We start from the raw sequence: 24,352 nt of genomic DNA on the forward strand, positions 1-24,352 counted from the left end.
CATTTTTTTAAATGACTTAGCAATTATCTTGGAATATCTTTATATATTTACAGTGAAGAAATCCATTTGCTTTTTATTTGAAATATGAAAGTGAGTACGTCCACAAGAGGTGACCAGGATGATGAGGTGTTTATAAATCATGTTATGTTAAGAAGGGATAAATAAATCAAATAGTTGAAAGATTTAGGAATATTAAGGAATGGGAAGAAAAGGAGTCAGACATGACAATTTTCTTCAAATATCTAAAGGACTAACATGTGAAAGACTTATTTCAGGAAAAAGAAATTCTCCAAAGGATAAGAATGAAGAATCAATATATAGAAGTTTTAGGCAAGTAGATTTTGATATAGTATAAGGTAAAACCAACCATTACAAAATCATATAAAATCCCATGGCCTCAAAATTGAAAGGGGGAGATGGTCAGGGGATATCCTATCCAAATGAACAACCTGAACAAGAGAATAAGAATTTCCTCTACAATATCCCTGACAAATGATTATTGAGTCTTACTTAAAAACTGACAGGAACACAGAACCCACCACTTCCTGAGGCTGCTTATTCTATTTCTGGATAGCTCTAGTCAGCAGGAAGTAATTTCTTACCATTAAGTCAAATTTTCTTCTCTGAAGTCACCACCCACTTTTCCTAGTTCTGTCTCCAGGGATCATGGGGAACAAGTCCAATCCCTCTTCCAAATGACAGTTTTTTAAACACTTGAAGGCAGTTTGTTAGTCTCCTCAAGTTGTTCCTTTTCCACATTAAACATGATCTTGAGCTCCTTCACTACCCTGAATATTCCTTCCCCCCACCAAAATCTTTATTACTTGTCTTTGCTAACAAATTTCAGTCTTTGGAATTGACCACAAGACTTCCTTATGAGATCAGATCACAATGACTACAGGAAAACGGTCATCTCTCCAGTTTGGGACACAGTACAGCCGAGGAGCTTTGATTTTCTTTGGCTGCTGTGGTATACAGCAGTTGCTACCAATTCCATAGAAAACCTGCAAGGTAGTCACAAATTCATACCTTGAGCATTGGATTCTGTTTTTAAATCCTTGCTTCTTAGAAACCATACTTTTCTACTTCCTGACCCTAATTTTTTCACTTTCCAGAAATAAGATTCTTATACAGCAGACATGATTGATTCTACTTTGAAGACATTCCACAGAAAGCATACTCTGGATGGAGCAGCAATTTTGGCACCTGGGTGCAGTTGAGCTCTGTTTAGAATCAGGATAATTTGTACATTATTTGTGGCTAGAGACAAATCCTATCAGCTGATAATAGGAAAATTTCTCCATTTATGTACCCATGTGATTGTCCCAAACATAGATTGAAAGGACCCCATATTTGTTCACTGACTTACAGAACACAGAAAATGCCTAAACAGAGGCCAAAATGTACGGACACTCACTGAGACTGTTCAGCTACCACTGCAACAACTAAACTGGATTCACTGACACTATTTTTCAAATATTTCTTTTATCAATGCAATGAAGGAACAAACAACAAAAGAGAGCAAAGTTGCTGAGCAATAAAGCAATATCCAATCATTACCAAGGATACCCGATATATTAGTAAAGCCTAATGTATAACTCAGAATTCAGGAAGCTGAAACTCAGAGGTCAGCTAGACTGAAAGGAGGAATCATTTCAAGACTAATGAAAATGTACCAGAGGGCTGTTGATTTTCTGCATCCCTTGATAAATTTTTCTAAATTTATGTCATCCTCATGTAATCATTTACACCCATCTTATAATTTGAACCCAAGCATTGATTGGATGGCCTATCAGATCAGATGCCGTATCATGCTTGTTTATTTATATGAGTTTTCAGTCCACTAAAATTCTCGGAAATATTTTTCTTAACCATCTGGTGTATATAGACATATCATTCTCATTTTGTATGTAAGAGAATGAAGTCAAATGATAAGACTTATTCCTGTTAAATTTCAACCAATAATATCAGATCAAATTCCAGTCTGCCAAGATCCTTTTGAATCCTGTCTATCACCCAAGATATTTGCTATTTATTCTAACATTGGACAGTCTTATAATCCTGCCAGAAAGAGAAATGAAGTTAGTCTGACCTAAATTTTGATGAAACTACACTGGTTCTTTGCTCAATAATCATATTTTTAATAGAATGCTCTAGAATTTTGTTAAGAACTAAAGTCCAAACTCCATTATTTTCACTTTTGGTGAGAAGCTCAGGACAAGAATTACTCTTTTCCAATTATATGAAAGCTCACCTACTCTACAATTTTTCAAAGATGAATGACAATAGTATAATAAACACAATGATCAGTTCTTTCATGAGCTGTCACATGTTCTCCTAGTATTTCCTTACTTGCCTTGAACACTTGAACTTGAACACTAATAATTTTTGTTCTGTTCTTTTTAGTCCCAGGAACATATTGTTTAAATATCAGTAGCACAACTAGAGTTGAACAGTTCAGCTTTCTGTCAGTCACCCATTATGATTGTTCCATCTACCTCACACAGTAGTTCTATTCTTTCTTTGACCCAAATCTTTTCCCCAATGCATCTTAAAAGAAAAAAAGCTCTCAATTTTTGGACTGTCTCTAGTTTTATTTCCTAGTTGGAGCTCATTCTGAGGTTTAGAGAGTCTGATATCTTTATGCAACTTTATCATAACCCCTCTTCCATCTCATGTTTTGAAAATGTTAAGTTTTTAAATATATCATTTGCAAATTTGCTTAAACTTTGGGTCATGACCCCATATGAGGTTGCATTACTGAAATGTGGCAGTTGCAAAAAAATTGGCAACAATAAAAAGTGTCAAATTTGCTAAACATGCCAATATTAAATTTATCTATATAAAAATAAATAAGCATATCCATCTCATTAGCATACAAATTTGCTTTTGTTTTTAATAAATGGTAAAATTATATGTATACCAAAGAAAGGCTTAAAAATACTTTTTTTTATGATTTAATATCAGTAAGTGTTTGTATATATAGTAAGTATACCTAATTTATATACCTATATACTCGAGGTCACATAAAAGTTTCTCTGGAGAAAAGGGGTAGTAAGTGAAAAAAGTTTAAAAAGCCATGTTTTAGGTAACACCCCTTTTTCTTTTCATCAGATTTTTTTCTTTATGTCTTTGGCATTTTATTCTATAGAGCCCCCAAGCATTCTTGGAATGACTTCTTGGATGAAAATTTTAGGCTGAAAGATCCCACCTATCCTTTCTCTAAACCAAATGAAATTTGTTCTCCTGAAATCTAGTTCATATGTTAGAAAGTTGCTCTAGAAAGATAGGGTTCAAAAGGAGTAGGACAGGTAAAAAATAGAAACAGAATAACATTCTGCATTAGGAAATACAGGAACCAAAGAGAGAAATCATGTGGAAATCATTTGGATGAAGATCAATGTAGGAATAAATAGAAGTATTGCTGTTATTGGAAGATGGTAAAGACCACCAGAATAGAAAGAATAAATGAAGAATTGGGAAACATCACATATCTGCCATGAAGACATGATAAATATTACTCGATCAGAAAAAGAATCTAAGCATTAAAAGATACCTGAAAGGCCACCTAATGCAACCCATTCCTTTTTCTTGCCTTGTTGCTTTTGAATAATATATGTCCTTCCAGAACTATATTCTAGTCATAGATTTCATTCATTCATTGATACCTATGACATCAAATTTGTCACATTAGGCACTCTTGTTCATTTTGTCTATTATTTACATTTTGTGCAGCTACATACAGAAAACTGAGGATGTGGATTTTTACATGTGGCTCTTTTCCTGAACTTTGTCTCCTTTGAATTTCTGGACATCTCTATTTCTTTTTTTATTTGTATACTGTAACTATCTCTGTTGAGTCTGTTTTAGAGGATATGTGTAGGCAGTTTTGTCCCTCCAATATCCTTTTTGGCTTAAAGTCCTTTTGATAAGATTTGCAAGATTCCAGGCAAACACAGTTTCTAGCCCTGCTAGAAAAAACTGTACTCAATCACTAGCTAAAAGACTGTATGGTTCAGAAACCCAAATAATATTTTTAGAAATTATATTCTTAATAAATAATTCATTTCCCAACCACTATTTAAATAATAATTGGTTAAAATGGATTGTTCTGTCACACGAGGTATTTAATTTATTTTTATTGGGAGTGTTGGATCAAAGACTAAATATGTAGTAGCGTGGTTTGTATATTAGGATCATAGATTTATTCATTTATTTTAGAGATGAAAAAACTTTGGTCCCAAGAAAGTAGGTGACTTGTCCAAAATCACACAGGAAGTAAATGGTACAATTAGGATTAAAATCTGGGTTCTTGATTCAAATTTATCCCTATTTTTTTTTTTTTTTTTGTATAATGCTGCTTCCCATTGGATTAGAAAATCTCTATGATCTTCTTTTCAATGCTAATGTGATTTTATGAAATTAAGTAATTAGCTTATATTTATTATAAAGCTTCCTTAGTTTTCTTGATTCTGCTCACACAGCTTTTCACTCTTCCACTTCTCCCATTTGTCACAGCCATACCTGTAGTGCAGATCCTTATTTCCATTTAACTCCACTATTCCAGGCTCCTGGCATCCCTTCCCACCTCTTCTCACTGTCCCCCCAATTTATCCCTTATGCCACTGACAGTATAACCTTTCTCAAACACATTTCATCATATTACTTCTTAGTTAAAATGTCTGTGGTTCTATCGCCTCCCAAGTAAAGTTCAAACTCCTCTTTCAAGTACTCAAGGGAATGTACTTTCCTCTTTGGGTATTCACTCCTTCCATCAAGTTCACAACTCTCTTCTGACTAAGTTAAAAGTCTTTAAAAGTTTCTGTAAGTAAACGAAAAAATTCATCATTCTATAATCAACTCAGTGACAGACAGAGTCTCTTTGAACTAACTGAGGTACCACCTTTGAAGAGATACAAGGAAGACCTTGAAGTCTACCACTGTCCCCAAACCTGAAGTCTTTCTGTCTTGCTGGGACCTTCCAGGGCTTATGTTCATATCACACCATACAGAGATATAGGTGTAACATTTTAGTGTAGGCCTACAAGTATACTGCAATATCAGTTTGATCCTCAAGAAAATCATGCTATAATATAACATATAAGCTTTCTTGAGTAGGAACTCTTTACCTTTGCCTTTTTATCGTCAAAAATTAAGGAAGTAACAGATACAGAACAAATGCTTCTTAATCGATTAATTTAGATTGAAGGAAAAAAAAAACACATTTTCAAGGGACATATTGGTATCACTGAATTCATGATGACTCAGTGTATCGTGAAGGTGAACCCAAAATTTCTAAGTTTATGTCAGTGAAATTCAAGTTCTGGCAGTCTCTATCAAGGCAGAAAGATTCTGAGCACTAACTTAGAGATAAGGTGACAACATGTCTGTCATCTGACCATCAGACTAAGCTAAACTCAAATATTTTCATTACCAGACTGGCCACAAGGTGATATTTTCAGTTGTAATAACTCTTGAAGGCTGTCTACCATGCTGAAGAGAGGTTTCGATCTAAGTCAATGGAAGCTCTACTCTTGAACTATGGGAAGAAATATTATAGTTTTTTCTTGTTACCTTAAAAGCAAAAACATTTACCATATCCCACAAGAACAACAAAAAATAGTTCTTATACACTAAAATTTATTTTGCTTATTTAATTTGGGCATAACAATATTCTGCATTAAGTATTTCAGTAAATCAATATTCATTTATAGATTTCTAAAGTATTTTTTCCAAATGCTTTTCTTATATTTTTAAAACTCAGAAAAGTACCTTTCCCCATGGGGAAAAAAAAATTGATCTACATTTTACTTATCAAATGCACAATAAAAAGGCTATGTTAATAGCTTTTTTAAAAAAATTAAAAGTTGAATTTATTATATACACAAAGAAAAATTAAATTGTACATAATAAAGATTTATAATTTATGTGCAGCCTTATTCATGCTTGATTTTGTATATGGGAATGCTCAGGGTTTTTTTTTTAAAGTTTGTTAAATTCTGAATTTAAAAAATTAAAAATTAAATGAGAGGGTTGGACTAGATAACCTTTAGGTTTTTTGTTTTATTTTGGCGGGGGGGGGGAAGTAATCCAATTCACTGATTATCTGTATCTTTTTTTTTTTGGTAATTAAAAAAAAATTAAACAAATCTAAAACAAGAAAAGAAAAAAAATCCCATGTTCACAGCAGATCATATGAAACAATCTGATATAAAACAATAATTTTCCATTTTAAGAATACTACACAGTATTTTCAAAGCTGTCCAGTTTTTCTTTGCTTCCTTGCTGGTTTTATTTTGTTCTTTACTATGCACTTTTTACACACACACACACACGTCTATAAACATACATTTATATACATATGTGTAGGACTGTACTTTGCTTATTTCCTATCGTCTGTTTCGCTTAAGGCATCTTCTTTCATAAGTTCAAATTTTCTTATGTTTTTCTAAATCAACCAGCTCATCATTTCCTACAACACAGTAATATTCTGACCCAATCATTCTATCTGAGAGACTGTCTATAAAAGTTTTTTTCCACCAATTTTCAGCATTCCTTCTATTACTGGCTACATAGATTTCATTTATACAAGAAAACTTTAATTTAAAATAATAGAAATTATCCTTTTTATATTTCAACAATGCTCTCATCTTGTGAGAAAGTGCCTTATGATATAGTTAAAGGTATAATGTGTTGAATCTACTTCCTTTAACACTTTTCCCCCTTTATTTCTTTGAAATTCTTAACATTTTGTTTTTCCAAATGAATCATTATTTTTTCTAACTCAGTAAAATATTTTTTAAAATTTAATTTGGATGATATTGAATCAATAGGTTAGATAAAACTGTCATTTAAAAAAATTATATTGTCTTTACCTACTCCTGAACAATAAGTATTACTTCAGTTATTTATAGCTGAGTTTATTTTTATAAAAATCTTTTTATGTTTATTTTCATAAAGTTCCTGTATCTGTTTTAACTGGAATATGCTCAGGTATTTTATATCATCTAATTATTCTAAATAATCTACTATTGCTGACACGGTATATTTTCTCTATTTTTCACTTTTGATTAAATCTGTTTTAACTTAAACTTTGTCTGAGATTATTACTATTCCTGCTTTTTTTTTTTTTACATATTATTTTCTGCTCTTGCCCTTTATCTTATCTTTTCCCTGTATCTCTCATTTTTATAATGTTTCCTAAAAGCAACATATTGTTGAATTAAAAATTGTAATCTGCTGTTTCTGTTTTATGGGTGAATTCTTCCCATTCACATTCTAAGCTATGATTATTTCTGTATTTTCTTCCTTCCTATCTTTCCTCACTATTCCTTCTCACCCTATTTATCCTATCCCTTCTCTGCTTTATTTCTACCTGCTACCCTACTCTCATATTCCTTAACCTACCTACTCCTATAAAATTCCTCCCTTATTCCCTTTCCTTCTTATTTCTTTCTTAATTTAGAAGACTTTTATATCTTTCTACATATATATATAAATATATATATATGTATGCATGTGTGTGTATGTGTATATAAATGGATTGTGTATATGACACAAACACACACATGTATGTTTTTCCCTCTTTAACCTAATCCTAATGACAGTCTTTAATGTTGATCTTATATTTCTCCAGGATATTAAATGTCAAATTTTCTCATAAGCTATAGGTTTTTGTCATAAAAATTTGAAAATTTGAGTTCATTAATTGTCAATTTTTTTTTCCATTAAGGATTATGTTCAATTTTGTTGGGTGGTAACCCCAGCTCTTTTGCTCTATGGAATATAGTATTCTAAGACCTATAGTCATTAATGTAGTAGTTGCTATAGTTTATGTAATCGTTGTTGCTTCCAATATTTTCTCCTTGACTGGAAACTTTGAAATTTGGCTTGATATTTCTGTAAGTTTTCTTCATGGGATCTTTTTCGGGTCATGATTAATGGATTTTTTTTTCTATTTCTACTTTGCCTTCTTATTATAGATTTTTGCAGTTTTCCTTTATAATTTCTTACAATATTGTATTGATTTTTTGAAATAGTAATTTTCAAGTAGTTCAATATTATTTTTCCTTCATTTGTTCTCCAGATCAATTGTTTTCCTGATGAGATGTTTTACTTTCTCTTCTATTTTTTCATTCTTTTGCTTTTGTTTTATGATTTCTTGGTGTCTTAGAATATTAAGAAATTATTTTCTTCTTAGTTTTTGATTCTCTATTTCTAATTGTTTACTTTTTAAAAATAATTTCCTTGATTTTCTTGCATTGCTCTAATTTTTTTTTCTAATTTTTCTTTTCCCTTATTTTTAAAAGTACTTTTAGAGTTCTTTCAAGAACTCTTTTTGTTCCTGGGACCATTTGATTTTCTCATTGAAAAAGAGTGATTTTTTTTAGCTCCATAAATTTCCTCTGAATATGAATCCAGATCTTCTCTATTCCCATAGTAACTATCTGTGGTTGGGCTCTTTATCTTTTGTTTGCTCATTTTTATTTATTTATTTATTTATTTTTAAGCACTATTAATATAATCAAGTTGTAGTCTTAAGATATGGAGAACGATGCCCCAAGCCTGAGGTCTTTCTTACCTTTATTTTCTCAGGTCTGTCTTGGGGCCAAACTTTGGGCTTTCCCCTCCACTCCAAAGCCACTTGACTAGGGCCCCAGCTGCACTGTCCTGCAATTGAAACCAGGGACTCTGCTCTCCTGCAAGGGTCCATAGCAGAAAGAGTCCCTGCTCTTTATTTACTACTACATTCACTGGTACTAGCTCTTCTCCCTGTAGCCCCAGCTTGGGACACATTTGGTCAGCATATCTGTGTTTGGTGTCCCTTAAAAATGGAAGGCCCTTCCATCTTCTACTCAGCCACCAGACCACAACACAGTCTGTAAGATAAAAGTTTCTAAGTCTGTGACTGCCCCTCAACTCAGCTTTTCCCAGGGCTTGTTGTCTGCTGATTCTAGAGTCAGCTTTGAAGGTATTTGTATCCAATGATGGGGTCTTTTCTGAGGTTTTCCCAAATTGTCTTAGCAGGACAACTGTTTTACCCTGGGCTTATTTCTGCTATCTAAAGCAAAGTTCTGTCTTTTTTTGTGGAGAGGATTTGGAGAGTTAAATTCGCCATGTTCCCAGAATTCTCTCCCTACATTAATAATCGGTATTTATCTCTAACATTCCTAGGAAAAAAAGCTTTCAAATGTCATTTTCCTGGCAGCCAAATGTTATTACACAATAAAATGGTAAGCATTATAAATACATGAAATAAGGTCCCAATAGATTCAACAGCTGTTTCCTTAAAATTTGGATGTGTGCCCATTAAAACTAATAAGTTACAAGTGATTTGAAAAATCCCGGCAACTTTTATGTGCTTCTAAATTTTATCATTATACAAAGTGTCTATTGAAATTAACTATGGAAAAAAAGAAAAACATAAAAATTACCTGGTTTTATCATTTCTTGTGTAAAGTATTGCTTTATTAAGTTTTATCAACAACCTCTAAGAAGTAAAAAAGAATTAGATTGTGCACATCTATATATATTCTCTTAAAGTACTTACATATTTTAAAATATAGAGTTATAGGTCAAAGTAGCAAAGTCATAGCTTGCAAAAGAACTGAAGTAGCACCTAGAACAGTGGAATGCACCTAAATATTTAACATCAGATAAAGTCTAGATCGGAGGAAAAGAAGCAAGAGCCATATTTATATTTAGGATTATATAAAATCCTTGGCTTTATTGATGCAATAGAACTGTATCCCCTTGATCTTTTGGGGGGGATGGGTCTGAGTTGAAAAAAAAAAACCCTAAATCTCAATCCCTCAGGGCTCTGGGAAAACTACCTGATTCCTACAGAAAACTCCCACTTCTGATAGATCTGGGAATCATTTTGGTCTGGGAAACAATCACCACCCTTACTGATTTGGAAATTAGCCCCTAATTGCTCCCTAGCCCCAAACCATAGAAGGCTAAATAAAATTCAAGACTCTGTATCCCAAACTTCGCTATCTTCCTAATCAGGAAGCAGCCCAATGAGACAAAGAGTTTCTTAGTGAAAATAAACCCATTTTGCCAAAAAACTCACATGCAGACTGGGACTGCGAATTCTTTTGCAACACCAGCCTGAGGACCCTCATCACTGTTAGGATATCTTCACCCCTCAACACTATGACCCTTGGCTCTGACAAAATATATGTACTGATTAAGAAATGTTGCTTCAATGCTGAATTATTGGTAAAATGAACATACCAGATTATTACCCAGATGTTGAATTTACCTTACAAAATTTTTCTTTGATCTATAAGCCATCACAAAAAACAAATTCATTTAACTTTTTTTTTTAGAATAAGATAAAAACAACTTCAGCTTGAAATGAAAGCTAGAAAATTTCCCAATAGTTTTACAAAGCTAAATATAACTTCAATCTATTATAAAACAATTAAGATTCCACTTATAAGGGGCAGGTCCTTTTTCTTCATGATTTTTCATTTGTATTGTATTATCAATTTTTGTTTCATGACCTCCAGTATATATTATTCCAAATGACTTTTATGAGGTTAAATAATTTCTTAATAATCATTGAACTACTTCATAAGGCTTTTGTAAAAAGCATGTTTTGGAAAGCAAAGTACAGTAAGTGATAGTTGTTGTTACCATCACCAAGAACATATATGACCTGAAAGGGAATTCAACCAGATAAGTGTGAGAAAAAAGATGGCAAACCTGAAAACGACTTGGGTACCATATTTTTACACTATAGGAAGTTTTTTTTTAGCTATTTGGAAAGACTTTCTATGGTGGATTTATAGAAATAGGGAAAGGAATTACATAGAATCAGGGGTAGGTTGAAATCTATACTAGTGAAGGGAATATCAATTTCAACATCTACTGCATACTTAAATTATTCTGCATTCTCATCAAGACCACTATTTATTTTCCACTCCTTTCCAGTTCTCCCATTCCATCTGACATTACTTTCCCCCTCCTTTTTTGCCCTTAAACTTATTATTTAACAATTGACTATACACTGTCTTCCACTCTTGATTCCCTAAGCCTTACTAAATCTCAAATCTGGACCACTTTCCACCTTCTCACTTGTTTGCATTCTGTTGAATACTGCTAGAGGAAATCACCTAATTCTAATAATTATGTTCGCTACAGATTTATATGATTTAATTTCAACTATGTCCTAACCTCAGAACTGCAATCCTTCTATTTTTCCTTGATTCATTCTCTATCCCATTCATTTCTCACAGCAACTATTCTAAATCTTTGCTTCTCAAGTCACCTATATCACACTCTAGTCCTTCATTTTATCTTAGATAAGAACTTATCTTATTTCCTGAATAAACTGAGATTCTCCCTTATTCTGCATCTCAAAGATAATCTATATCATGTCCTGTTCTCTTTCTCATTTACTCCATTATATGATGGGTAGTCCTTCTTGCCAGAACTAATGAGTCAACTGAAGTCTGAGTCTGTCTCCTCTAAAAGCCGGCCTTTTCAATTATTCCTCTTTTCTTTAACCTTCAATTTCTCTTTATTCATTGGTTCCTTATTTGTTTCTAACAGACATGTTACATCTTCCTGGTCCTAAAAAATCTTCCCTTGATCCAGCTTTTATTTCAAGATATCATTCTATCATCTCTCCTATTTTTCATAGCTAAAAAGTTGCAAAAACAGAAATTGTGATTCTTAGAAATAACAAAATAAGAAGCTCCAATCACACCTTCCCAATACCTTTTCATTTCCTTAAGAAAGAGTATCAGAGGCAGCAATTAGGATTTCTAACTTCTAAGAGAAAGCTTAGAATCAGAAAAACATGTTGCCAACTATGATGCAATTTTCTGCTCCATCCAGCAGATGGTGCCACTTTTCCCTCTTAATTGTATACTGTATTTTTTCCAGTTAACCTACTTTATTACGTTAATCAATAAATTTATTTTTTAAACAATTTTCCATAAAATGAAATTGTATGAAATCATCCTCTATGTATCATGTGGAAAAGTATCATGAAAAATATAACAACTTTAAAGAATCCAAAGATGACCCACTATGGGAGATGGATATTTTTATACAATCTACATATGAACATAACTATGGAACATAAAATAAAGATAATATTTATTTAGTCCAAAAGCAATAATAAAAAAAGGAGGTAAGGCAATAATTTTATATATATTTCCTGGAGGATAAATATGAATATCAAATCAATGTTGATCAGAAAAATTAGGAGACAAAATTAAAATTAATTTTTAAAAGTTACTCATTAATATATTGATCCAAGACAATTCCTATAGCTTTGGTATAGAAAATGCCATTTGCATTCAGAGAGAGAACTATGGAGACTGAATGTGGATTAAAGCATGCTATTTTCACTTTTTTTTGTTTACTTTTTTTTTCTTGTAGATTTTTTGTTCTGATTTTTCTTTCATAATATGACTAATATAGAAATATTTTTAAATGATTATACAAATAAACTATATCCGATTTCTTGCTGTCTTGGGGAGGAGGAAGGTAAGGGGCAGAGAAAAAAATTTTCAAAATTTTACAAAAGTGAATGTTGAAAACTATCTTTACATGTAATTGGAAAAATAAAATACTATTGACATATTGAAAAAAAGCTTTCGAAACTTTTTTTTTGATAACACTAACCTTAGAATAAAATTAAGGAGAGGAAGTACTTCTTAGATTTTTAGTGATATGCAAATATATAACTAATACAATTCAAAGGTGGAAAAGTAAATAGTTTTCATTTCTAGAATTAGACCTCAAAGATTTTTTTGTCCAAGTTTCTCATCAGTTATTTGGAGATAGCATTGTGCTGATAGCAACAAACCAGGAAAACTGCAGTCTCCTAAATGGATCCACAATCACTCAAGAGTTTAGAACAACTATGCACATAAGAAAAACCAAGTGGTCAATGATTGTGTTCTATTAAAGCTATTAATGTACTAGTAGATAACCCTGTGAGTTCATATGTCAGTACATTTATGTTGAACAGAAAATAGCAAATGGGCAATGATGTGCACCCAGAGTTGACTGAAGAGAGTGAACTAAATTATAACTGAAGACAAAACAGTGCTGCTAGTGCTCTTAAGCTCCTACTCAAAACAAATATTCATATTTTTGTGCCTATATTTTTCCAATGATGTTCTATATTTCAAAGCATGAGATAGCACCATTTTTTTTTCTTTTTTCAATGCAATAATTTTAAAACATTTTTCCAAATTGGATGCAAAATTTTTTAAACTTTTATTTAAATTTTGATGTCCAAATTCTGTCTCTCTCTCCTCCTCTTTCCATGAAACAAGTAGTTAGATATAGAATAGATACATGCAATCATGCAAAACACATTTCCAAATTATCAATGTTGTAAAAAAAAAATCAAGAAAAGTAAAATATTAAAAAATGGTTTGATCTGCATTCAGACTGGTTAGGACCATTTTCAAAGAATTAAAGCTGCAGATCACCCAAAGAAAAATGGATAAACGTATAGTGAACACCAAACTATAGAATTATACCGAGAACAAATTGTTCAGGAGAAGCAGTATGAAAGAAATTATTAATGAAATGTATAACTACTAAATAGATGGATCAGTCATGGTTTCAGAGTGGATAACTATAGTAACATGATCCTTGAAGGCTGACAGGAAGACAAGGACAAGGTTGGCACAGGAACTGTAGTCTTCAGATTCATCACAATATCAAAGTATTAGCTGTGCACATTTTATCTCCTGGATTCAATTAGAAGTTCCTAGAGAAGGGGCTAAATCTAATTTTTGTTTTCCTTTTTCTGCTAAGATATAGTAAGTATTATATCTTTTTTATTTTTAGGGCAAAAGTTAATTATAACAATTTTGATCTATACAAGTAATGTTTATGTAATATAAAAATAATATTCATATTAAATTTCTAAAAACATGCCTACTTTCATTCTTTATTAGCGATTTCTTTTCTCTATTAATTTCTTTGTGGAAATGCTTCATGTACCTCTTTTTAAATCAAATGACTGTCTTTTTTTCATTAATAGTTTGTGGCTGGCAAATTATATTCCTTCTCTTATTAATATCTTCTATGTTAGTTTTTCTGCTGTGCTCAAATTCTTTAATTGAGTTTTCTTATCTGACAATTTTGGCCTGTTTTTCCCATTATTCATTATTGTTTATTTTCTAACTCCATCCCCTTTGATTGAATTTTTTTCTGGGGTTGAATTTCAAAGTAATCTCAGCCTCTTTTCATGCTGGGCAATTCACATTTTACTTGCTTCAGTCTCTGCCCCAAGTGACTTGTTGGAGAAAAGAATTGGCCCAGCTAGATGCCAGTTTCTTTTCTCCCACATGTCCTGTTCCAGGTCCCTCTGTTCCTCAGTTCTGTTTGAATTCCACTGTACCACAAAACACTGTCACACTGCACTCCCAGTCAGAGTAACCTTCTGGCTTTTGGATGGGTGAGGAAGAGGAGGAGGAAAGTTATAAGGAAGTTCTGTTGCCAACCTGAAGGTTAGTTGATGCATCCCTGTGGGAATTTGATGGTCATTGAGGGCAGAGATGTAGAATAAGCACACCAGAGGTTAGGAATTCCCCTCCTCTGTTGTTGTTCATTAGGTTGTTATCTCACTAATATTTTTGATGTCTTAAACTGTGGAGATATTGCATGATTTCTATCATGGAGAGTTCTGAGAGGTTGTAGGAGTCAGAGAAAATGTCTTATCCTCCATTTTGGTGGTCAAGTGACCTGGAGATTAGCAGGCTCATTTAATAACTCTACTTAGGAGTACAGAATTTTAAAGCTGGAAGGAATGTTACTCTTCATATAGTCCAATCTTCTTATTTTTTACAGACAAGAAAGAAAAACCAAAGAAGCTAAGAGATTTCTCTAAGTTACACAGGTCTGAGGAACAGGTGTTCAGTCGCTGGGTCATGTCTGATTTCACATGATCCCGTGGACTCGTCCATGGGGTTTTCTTGCCATTGACTTTTCCCAGTGTGTTCCCATTTTACAGATGAGAATCTCAGGCAAGTAGGAGTTAAGTAACTTGCCCAGGGCACATAGCCAGTAAGTATCTAAGGCTGGATTTGAACTCAGATCACCTGACTCCTGTCCACTGTTCTACCTAGCATTCTCTTGTCCCAAGTAGCATTACATGATTCATTTCCAAATCCTGACTCCAAAACAGTTTTCCTTCTACTCCTCCATACTTCTGATATTATACAGAACCCTAATTTTTATACAAAAAGTCATGAAAAAAGAAAAATCCTATAACTATTTGTGAATCTGCACCCTCTATAATAATTATGCTAAAATCTTCTCTAAGTTAAAATTTATTTCTGAAATGTTATGCAAAATAAAGATAAACAACATATTTATGATAAATAATTGTAAGTAAAGCAGAATCCTTTTTTTTTCAACTTTTAAAAAATAGTAATTGAATAAGGAATGTATTCATTAAAGAATGAAAAACAGTAGTAGTAACTGGTATTGAGGTGCAGTCTAAAATCAGAATATGTATAAAGACTTTGGAGTTCAAATGAAAAGTACAGTTCTTAAAAACCTTCCGTTATGTAATTTTATTTGTGTTTTTATTTATCTAACGTTTAACAAACATGCAAGAATTAGATATTACAAAAGATTTTTAGAACAAAATATATAATATTGATACTTAATGTATATTGAATAATGTGAATGATTTCTGGGGAATGTGAAAATCAAGAGAATGACACAAAGAACTTACCATATACTCCTTGGTCCAGAAGTAATAAAAATTCATCCACAGCATTGCGCATCTCATACTCAGTAAGATCCAATAACGAAACCACTTTGAAATCTAGTTGTCTCAACAAATTGGTCAATTCATAGACATCTACCAAGGGAGCCTTAAGCTTAGGATGATTCCAATAATTCATATTCCCAATCAAAAGGGCTACTTTATCTTTTGCTGTAAGGAAAAAAAAATGGATTGGTTTTAAAATTTAAGGGTTTATACCCCCCCTTTTATGATATATGAAAATATCAGAATCAGAAATTAATTAAATGAACTGTAACAAATATTTAAATAGTAAGATTTCATCCTATCCTATTTTTAAAACACAATTTTTTTTATTATTTTACAAAGGAGAAAAATATATAGACATTATTAAGATTTTTCAAAAACTGAAATTAAAAGAAATATTTTTGAGAACCAGCAAGGTGATAAAAGTTTTAAGAAACTCTAACACTGAAATGTAGTTATTTCCTTTAATGTTAAACCAAATATTTACTGTATAAGGACAAAAAAAGAATTTTAAGACCTTCTAATATAGTTTAAGTAGTTAGAAATACATGTAACTTTAATTTTTACAAAATGACTATTGGATTCACAGGAAATGTGTCAATGAATAGGAAGGATGGAAAGGTTATATGAGTGAAAGACTAAAGGAAATGGTAAGAACAATAAGTCAAAAAGAGGATACAGAAGCAGAACAGAGAGGATGAGGAAGTAAAGAGAAATACTAAATGGGGTTTGGAAAGAACAGAAGACTCTTCCATTTTTTACTGATGAATGTAATATGGTTATTTTTAAAATGTTCCCTCCAACACTTAATAATTCATTGTACTTAGCACTTCCTCAACTATTCCTCTTTACTACTCCCTTAATTTGCTATTTCAGAGTGGGTATAAAGCCTGGTATGATTGAATGGCACTAATACATAACATTTGGCTTTGAGTAAATTTCTATTTGTCAACATATCTGTCTTTAAAAGACAAAAGTTCCTACTCATGCCAGAAAGGAAAAAAAAAAACAAAATATCATGCTTTTAGTTGCTACATGAAGCCACAGAAATCCTGAGTACAAGAATCAGGAGAGTACTGGGCCATATCTAATGATGATAAGTATGGTTAAAAACAAAAGACCATTGCAAATATTCCTGTTTAAATATACTATGTAGTTCAGGGATGAAAAAAAGGCATAAGGGCAAGTGACTGGAATAGCAATGGGAAAATAGGAAGAATGGTAGTGAAAAATCAATGAAAGGTAGTGAAGATAAAATATTAACAGCATGGATAGCAGCAGGTTAAATGGCAACAAGGAGCTGACATGCATACTACTGGGCTGATAGCCTGACATTCCATCTTCCAGAACAGCTGCCAGTACTTGCTGACCCATCAGAGAGTGCTGCCAAGTAGTTTATTTATAATAATGAATAGTATGTTAACAAAACTGCCACAGTGCCTTTAAAATAAACATGAGTTGATCAAGATATTGATTTGATTTACAATTTGAAAGATATATTCTGATCTTCTCAATAGTCATGATGATTAATTTTACAGAAAATCTCAAAATTTTTCTTCCCTTCCTTAACATTGAAAGTCTAGTTAGTATCAAATGAATTTTGGAGGGAGAGAGGAAGAACAAAAACAAATCTAATTATAATAAAGTAAGTGACCATATGAAGTTAGGTAGGGGAAAATTACTTTGCATTTAAAAGACTTCAAACCTTTTTGTTTTTTTCAGACTTGGGACTACTAGGTAGTGCAATGGATAGAATTAAAGCTCAAGTCAGAAAGACTCATCTTTATTAATTCATATCTGGCCTCACATACTAGCTGACCCTGGACAAGTCACTTAATGCTGATTGTCTCAGTTTCCTCAGAAGTAAATGACAAACCACTCCAGCATCTTTATCAAGAAAACTCCAAATGAAAAAAAAAAAAAAAAAAAGAAAATCCCAAATGGAGTCATAAAGAGACCCTCAGGAGCAGAGGACCACAAGATTATCTAAGGAAGATTGAACTGCTCCATATTAAGAGAAATAGTAAATTAAAGCTGTCAAGCTGTTCAGTATAGAGACTGAGCCTGTAAGTGGCTTTGCACTTCTAGCTTGAATGAGAAAGTGGGGAGACCTTGTCTCTTTCTATCTCCTCTGCCCAAAAGTCTGAGTACTCAATTCCCTTCCCCTGTGCCTTAAAAAGGTAGCATCTCATTGGAGTTTTAGTAATAAAAAAATGACAGAATCAAGGACAGCCACGAAATACAAAAAACAAAAACAAAACAAAACAAAATAAAAAAAAACAGCCCCATGAAGAAAACACAGTAAAAGGAGCAAAATTCCTTTTTCTAATTTATATAAGATCTTAGACATGGGGACTTTAAGAATGAAACCTGGAAAGCCCTATTATTTATAACTATTTAGTGACAATGGGACAACTGTATAATACCTATTGGTAGTATTACTGAGAGAAAAGTAGACTGTGGTGTCTTATCATGAAATTGAGATGTATCATTTAATACAAGACACTTGGCCTCCTACTATATTTGAGAAGAACTATTGGAGCTGGGTCACAGTTAAGACCTCAGAGACCACACTGTTATTTGCTACTTGGAGAAAAGTTTTGCTGTTGAGAAGAGTTGATTGGAAGGGAATTGGAAGTCTAACTATTTTTTCCTGAACTGTTATCTCCAATTTCAGAGGTAGAAAATACCTCAGATCTCAGTGGTAAAGCTTAGTTGATCGTAGGCTTAGAAGGAAACACCAGTGTCTCAGAATGCAGACAAGAGAACAGATCTGAAAAGGCTCTGCAGTACCCAGGATAAGGGTTCTGTTTTGCTGAAAAAGATAATAGCATTGCCTTGGAAGTCGATCAGGAAGTGGTTCAATTACTGGAACAGCAGAGACTGTGAAGGATTGTCTCCATCCCTTTATGAACTGTTAGATACCGTTCTTGAAGGAGACATTAAGGCCTGAAGTTTAGGGCTATGATTTATCTGGGGCAATGTGTTTCCTATGAATGTATAGAGGTACACTCTTGCCCACAGACACCATGTATTTAAAAGAATGTGTCCAAGGTTTATGGAATTTTATGTTTAATTAGTGCTGCTTTATCCTACACTTAGTAAAATGTTTTTGATTAAGAATTAATGGTATTCTTTTCTTGCTTCTTTCCAGAAGTGTAAATTCCAAGCATGTGAAAAATAAAATATAATATCAGATTTTTTTGATGTATTGATTGGTTTTCCAGTTTGGTTCTGATTGGGAGAAAATTAATCCCCTGCACATATTTGAATTAATAATATTAAAAATCATAATTATATAAAATGTTTGTTGGTTCTAGCCCAATAGAAATATTTGATATGAATTCCTATAATAACTTCTGGGAATTCTTTACTTACACTAATTGGGACTTAGCTGTACTGATTTTTTTTCTCTTTCTTTCTTTTTTGGAGGAAATTGTGGTTAAGTCATTTGCTCATAGGTCACACAGCTAATAAATGTCTGAGGTCATTTGAACTCAGGTTCTCCTGACTACAAGGCTAGTGCTCTATCCTCTCTATCACCTAGCTGCCCCCCTCTTTTTCTTGAAAAAAAATTTTTTTAAAGAAATGGTTCTCTAAAAGGAGAAAGAAGGAAATAAAGAGAAATGGAAGCAATATAAAAAACAAAAGATCGAAAAATGATATATTAAAAACAGCTAATGTATCATCTTGGTTGATTTCTAAATGAGAAACACAGTGATGGGGCTCAAAAGGTGGAGTAGTGAATTGTAGAAACACAACTCCCCCACAACAGGCTTACTCTTAGAACCTTGAGTATAAGTTGAAGAAAGATGGGAACTCCTGACTTATCTGTGTGCAAGTTCAGGTTGGGTGAGAAAGCAAGCCAACCCAAAGAAAACCAGGAAGAAAGATTGGGCGCCATGGCCTACTATATCAGCACTATATCAAATTATCTATCCCTTCACAAGAACAATATGTAATTATTCCTTCCTTCATATGCATCTTCTTTTTAAAAAAAATTCATTAAAATTTTTTTCAACTCTGAATTCTCTCCTTTCTATCTCTCCTCACCTCACCCACTGAGAAAGTAAAAAAAATAAAACCCATTACAAACAGACATAGTGAAGTGCAACAAATTTTCATATTAGTCATGTACTAAAAAAATTTTTGTTCTGCTCTCTGAGTCCATCATCTTTAACTGGAAGTGGTAGCATCTCATATGCTTCTTCAATGTCTACCTATCTATTTACTGCTTCTTATTATATGTAAGTTTTCTGAATACTAAAAAGATTTTCAACCATTCTACCCGTACCACTGTGTCATTTCTCTTTTTCCCTTCATGGACAAATTTCTATAAAAAGTAGATTACATATCTGAACGCAGATGGATGCAATGATTAGTCTTAACTTTAGAAGACTAATGATGATAGTGAGGTAATAGACTATAGATGTACAAAGCTGTATAAACTTTAACTCTATTGATAATTCTTTCAATTTGTGTTTCTTAACTGGTTTTCTTTGTTAAAAGGAGGGGAGAAGTAATTACTGGGAAGTGAAATTATTTTTTAAAGCATCCTTCAATTTTATATAATTTACATCTACATTTCTTCATTTTATAATCCTCTCCAATTTGCAATTTGACTTCTGAGTCTACAGCTTTATTGAAACATTCTCTTAATGGTCATCAATGATACTCTTTTTCATTCTATCTTCTCAGTGACTTCTCTGCAGTGTTTGACTGCTGATAAATAACCTGTTAACTTCTATACAACTGAAAATTGAATGAATTTGAATGAAATTGAATGAAAAAGTCAGAAAGCATCTTAGATTTTTTAGTGCTGACATCCTTAATCTGATATCTGTGGATAGATTTTGGGATGTTTTAGAATGTTAATGAAGAAAAGTTCATCTTGATTTTCACTTATCTCTAACTGCAATTTAGCATTTCCTACAATTACTGAAAAACATTATTCTGATAAGAGGTCTGAGTGCTTCATCTAGCTGCCACAAGGATTAACAAAATTTAAGAACCACTTCTACAATGCCACAGAAAAATGGTCACTATCTCATCCTATGGTTTCCAAAATACCACTTTTCTAGTTCCATTCATTACTATTCACTTTCTTTACTGACATTTCTCTTTCACAGTCTGTTAAGGTGTACCCTAAGGTTAAGTCCTTGGCTTCCTTCTTCCCAAGTAAACTCACTAATTTCCATTATTTCAACTATACTATGCAGATGCCTCTTAAATCTTTCTCTAGCTTTGAACATTCTGCTAAACTCCAGAATAGCATCTTTTTGTACTTCAGTCATTTTAGATTCTTCAGGAAGCCATGTGGGGTTTTCTTGGCAAAGAAAATGGCTTGATTTGCCATTTCCTTCTCCAACTTATTTTACACATGAAGAAACAGAGTTAAACAGGGTTAAGTGACAGGGTTAATCACATAGCTAGTAAGTGTCTGAGGCCAAATTTGAAGATAAGTTTTCCTGACTTCAAGTCCAGCATTATCCACTGTGCCACTTAGCTGTTCTACATTTTTAACTAATTACAAGACTTTGACCTGAATCTCTTGCAACCATCTCAAATTCAACAGATCAAAAATTGAATCCAGCATTCTTCCCCCAAATAACTACTTCTTATTATTTACCCAATATCAAAGTATCAATCAAGCACACCCACCAAATGTGTATGTTCCCCAAAGCTCTGTCCTAAGCTCTCTTCTCTTGTCTAAGATAATATCTCAGTTGGTGATCTTATTAGTTCTCAGGTTTAATTATCATCGCTATATAGATGATTCTCTGTTCTACTTTTATTCAGCCATACATAGTCTCTCTCCTCAGCTCCAGTCCCATATCAACTCCCTGCTAGACATTAGAACAAGATGTGTCATAATCATTACAAATATATCATGTTCAAAACAGAATTCATTCTTTTCTCCCAATTACATTCTTCTTTTGAACTTCCCTAATATGTCAAAAGCATCATCATCTTCCCAACTATTAAAGTTCATAACCTCAGTGTCATCTTCAACTATTCCTACTTGGTTTCCCCACATAGCCAATCACTTATCACCTGTGCATGCTTCCCACACATACCCATTTCTTTACCCACACGTTAATTTCTCTGGTTCAGGCCCTCCATTACTTCTCACCTTGATTATTGCCATAGCCTTCTAATTGGATTTCTTGCTTCCTATGTCTCTCCACTCCAATTCATTATCCACAATAATTTGTTGTTGTGCCAAAGCTGACAAAGTGATTTTCTAAAAGGTTAGGTTTGACCATATCCATCCCCTTTCACTTCAACCTCAATTTTAAAAAGTCCATGCCTTCCCATCACCTCTAAGATCAAGCAATCTTTATCTTTTATTTAAAATGTTTCTTAATCTGGTCCCTTTCTATCTCGAGTTTTACTTAACACAATCACTCAAAAGTACAAATACAGGGCCTGCCTACTTGCTGTTCCTCTTTAAATTTATTTTATGATAAACTATATACATTCTAGCTTCTTATTGAATTGTAAACTCCATGAAGATAGGATCTTTTTATCTATTACAGTGCCTAGCAGTCTGCATAGAGTAGTTACTTAATGTTTAATTGAACTGAATGTTCTGCATAGCCTTCTAAATGAGATCCACCATCACCTAAGAGAGATAAATTTAATGATTCACATAAACAACAAGGGGGTCAGTTTTGATCGCTGTGGATGCCTTATTGTTGTTTAGTTATTTTTCAGTCATGTCTAACTCTTTGTGACCCTTTTCGGGGCTATCTTGGCAAAGATACTGGAGTGGTTTACTATTTCCTTTTCCAAGTCATTTTACAGATAAGGAAACTGAGGCAAACCAGGTGAGGTGACTTGATCAAGGTCATACAGAAGCATTTGAGGCCTCATTTGAAGTTAGGTCTTCCTGACTCCAGGTCCAATGTTCTACCCACTGTGCCACTTAGCTGCCCCTCTTTATCTTTGGACTATATAATGTATTGCTCTCACTATTACATGGAAAGTCTCTGTCCCTATAATGTATAAGTGATTTTTTAAATACAGAATTCTGTATTTAAAGGACAACATTCTATAGCATTTTGCTTTATTTCATTTGGGCTACAACTACATTGTTATGGGCCAGAACTCTGTACTTGAAACAAGGTTTCTTACAAGGAGTTAAGTCAATGGAATTGATGCATGTGAATTCTCTAGTTCAGTATGACTGATTTAATCTTACAACAAATAATGGTTTCCTAGTGATATAATGATTGGTTATACTCAGTATACTGCTATAAACTGGGACAAACTCAACCAGAGACAGACTTGGAAGGGGACTGGAACAGACTGGGGGAAGACAGTGGGTGGAGACTAGAACACAAGCTCTGAGACAGACTTCAAGACAATGACCATCATGCTGGCTCTCCTGCCTTCCCCACAGAAACTAAGACACATTCCGGAGGACCTCCAGAAAGCTAGCCGAGCCCCAGGCAAAGAAACTAGACTGTGAAGGAGATAATAAAGAATTTGGACTTTATCACCTGGCTATTCTCATGGTAATTACTCAGAAGAAATTGGTGATTACTCTGCTGAAAACAAAGGCTGGTTCAAAGACCTCCAGAAAACCACCAGAACATTACACTACACAACCTATTTCTTTCTAGTAGCAAATTTGTTTCATTATTACAAAAAGAGTTAAGGTACTAGTAGAATTCTGTATTTGAAAAATCACTTATACAGCAGGGGTTGGTCAGTGTTAGATACAATGTGTCACTGAAACATATTAGACATACTTAGAAATCTCAAGGGGAGTGGTATCAAAGCTAAAACTGTCAGGTATGCTAAAAATTTGCCTCTACAATACAAAGAAGACATTAATAAAAACATTTCATTAGAATTCTAAATTAAGTTACACATAAAACTTCTTTAAAAACAAAATGAAGCAACTGTTGGTCATAATTATCCTTACTACTACTAATAAAAGCAGTTGCCAAATTTAAATGTTTTAAATATCCTTATTAGTACTATGACATGTTTCTTTAAAAAAAATTTTATAATTTATTGCATCATGTTCTATGTAGCCTTCTATATTAAACCTACCAGCATGCAAGAGAATTCTTTTTAATGATCCATAAAGAAGAAACAAGTGTATTTAAAAATACTTTTTGTTCAAAGTATGATATGCAGCTAAAATAAAGTTAATTTGCCATGACAAATACTTTGTACTGGTCCCAGAAGAGGAAGAAGAGAATGAGCTGCCTTGTATTTGGGAAATTGTGCTGTTTCAACAAGTTGAGCTTTTAAACAAAAACTCATTTCCTTAATACTAGCATTGTTCCAGTATTGTTACGCATTTGTGAAATAACCATATCTCTGAAGAGCCAAAAATCCAAGTGAGCCAAAAGGCAATGGAGAGATATTATGGGCCACAGAGATGACAGTATATTGCCAATGATGACCTGTACACAAGGAGTGTCAAAAAATACATCATTCAGGAAATGCATTCTTGGAAAATGAGATGAGCTGATCATATAGCAAGAATGAAGTAACAGATGGGAGAGCTCAAGGCTTGAAGTGGTATTCACATAATGTTAAAGACCCAGAAGGCTAAAGACTGTCTTAGAG

General features: G+C 33.1%; 1 protein-coding gene across 2 annotated transcripts in view; it reads right to left on the reverse strand.

Moving 5' to 3' along the window:
* Nucleotides 1–24,352, reverse strand: part of MALT1 (MALT1 paracaspase) — an 87,111-nt gene that overhangs the window by 18,664 nt on the left and 44,095 nt on the right. For both annotated transcript variants that reach the window (XM_031945910.1, XM_031945909.1), the window contains one exon: nucleotides 15,725–15,928. In XM_031945910.1, the coding sequence (XP_031801770.1) occupies nucleotides 15,725–15,928 (204 nt within the window). The remainder of the gene's footprint in view (nucleotides 1–15,724; nucleotides 15,929–24,352) is intronic.

Source organism: Sarcophilus harrisii, chromosome 1, assembly GCF_902635505.1.
Source record: "Sarcophilus harrisii chromosome 1, mSarHar1.11, whole genome shotgun sequence".
In the NCBI taxonomy this organism is placed as follows: Eukaryota; Metazoa; Chordata; class Mammalia; order Dasyuromorphia; family Dasyuridae; genus Sarcophilus; species Sarcophilus harrisii.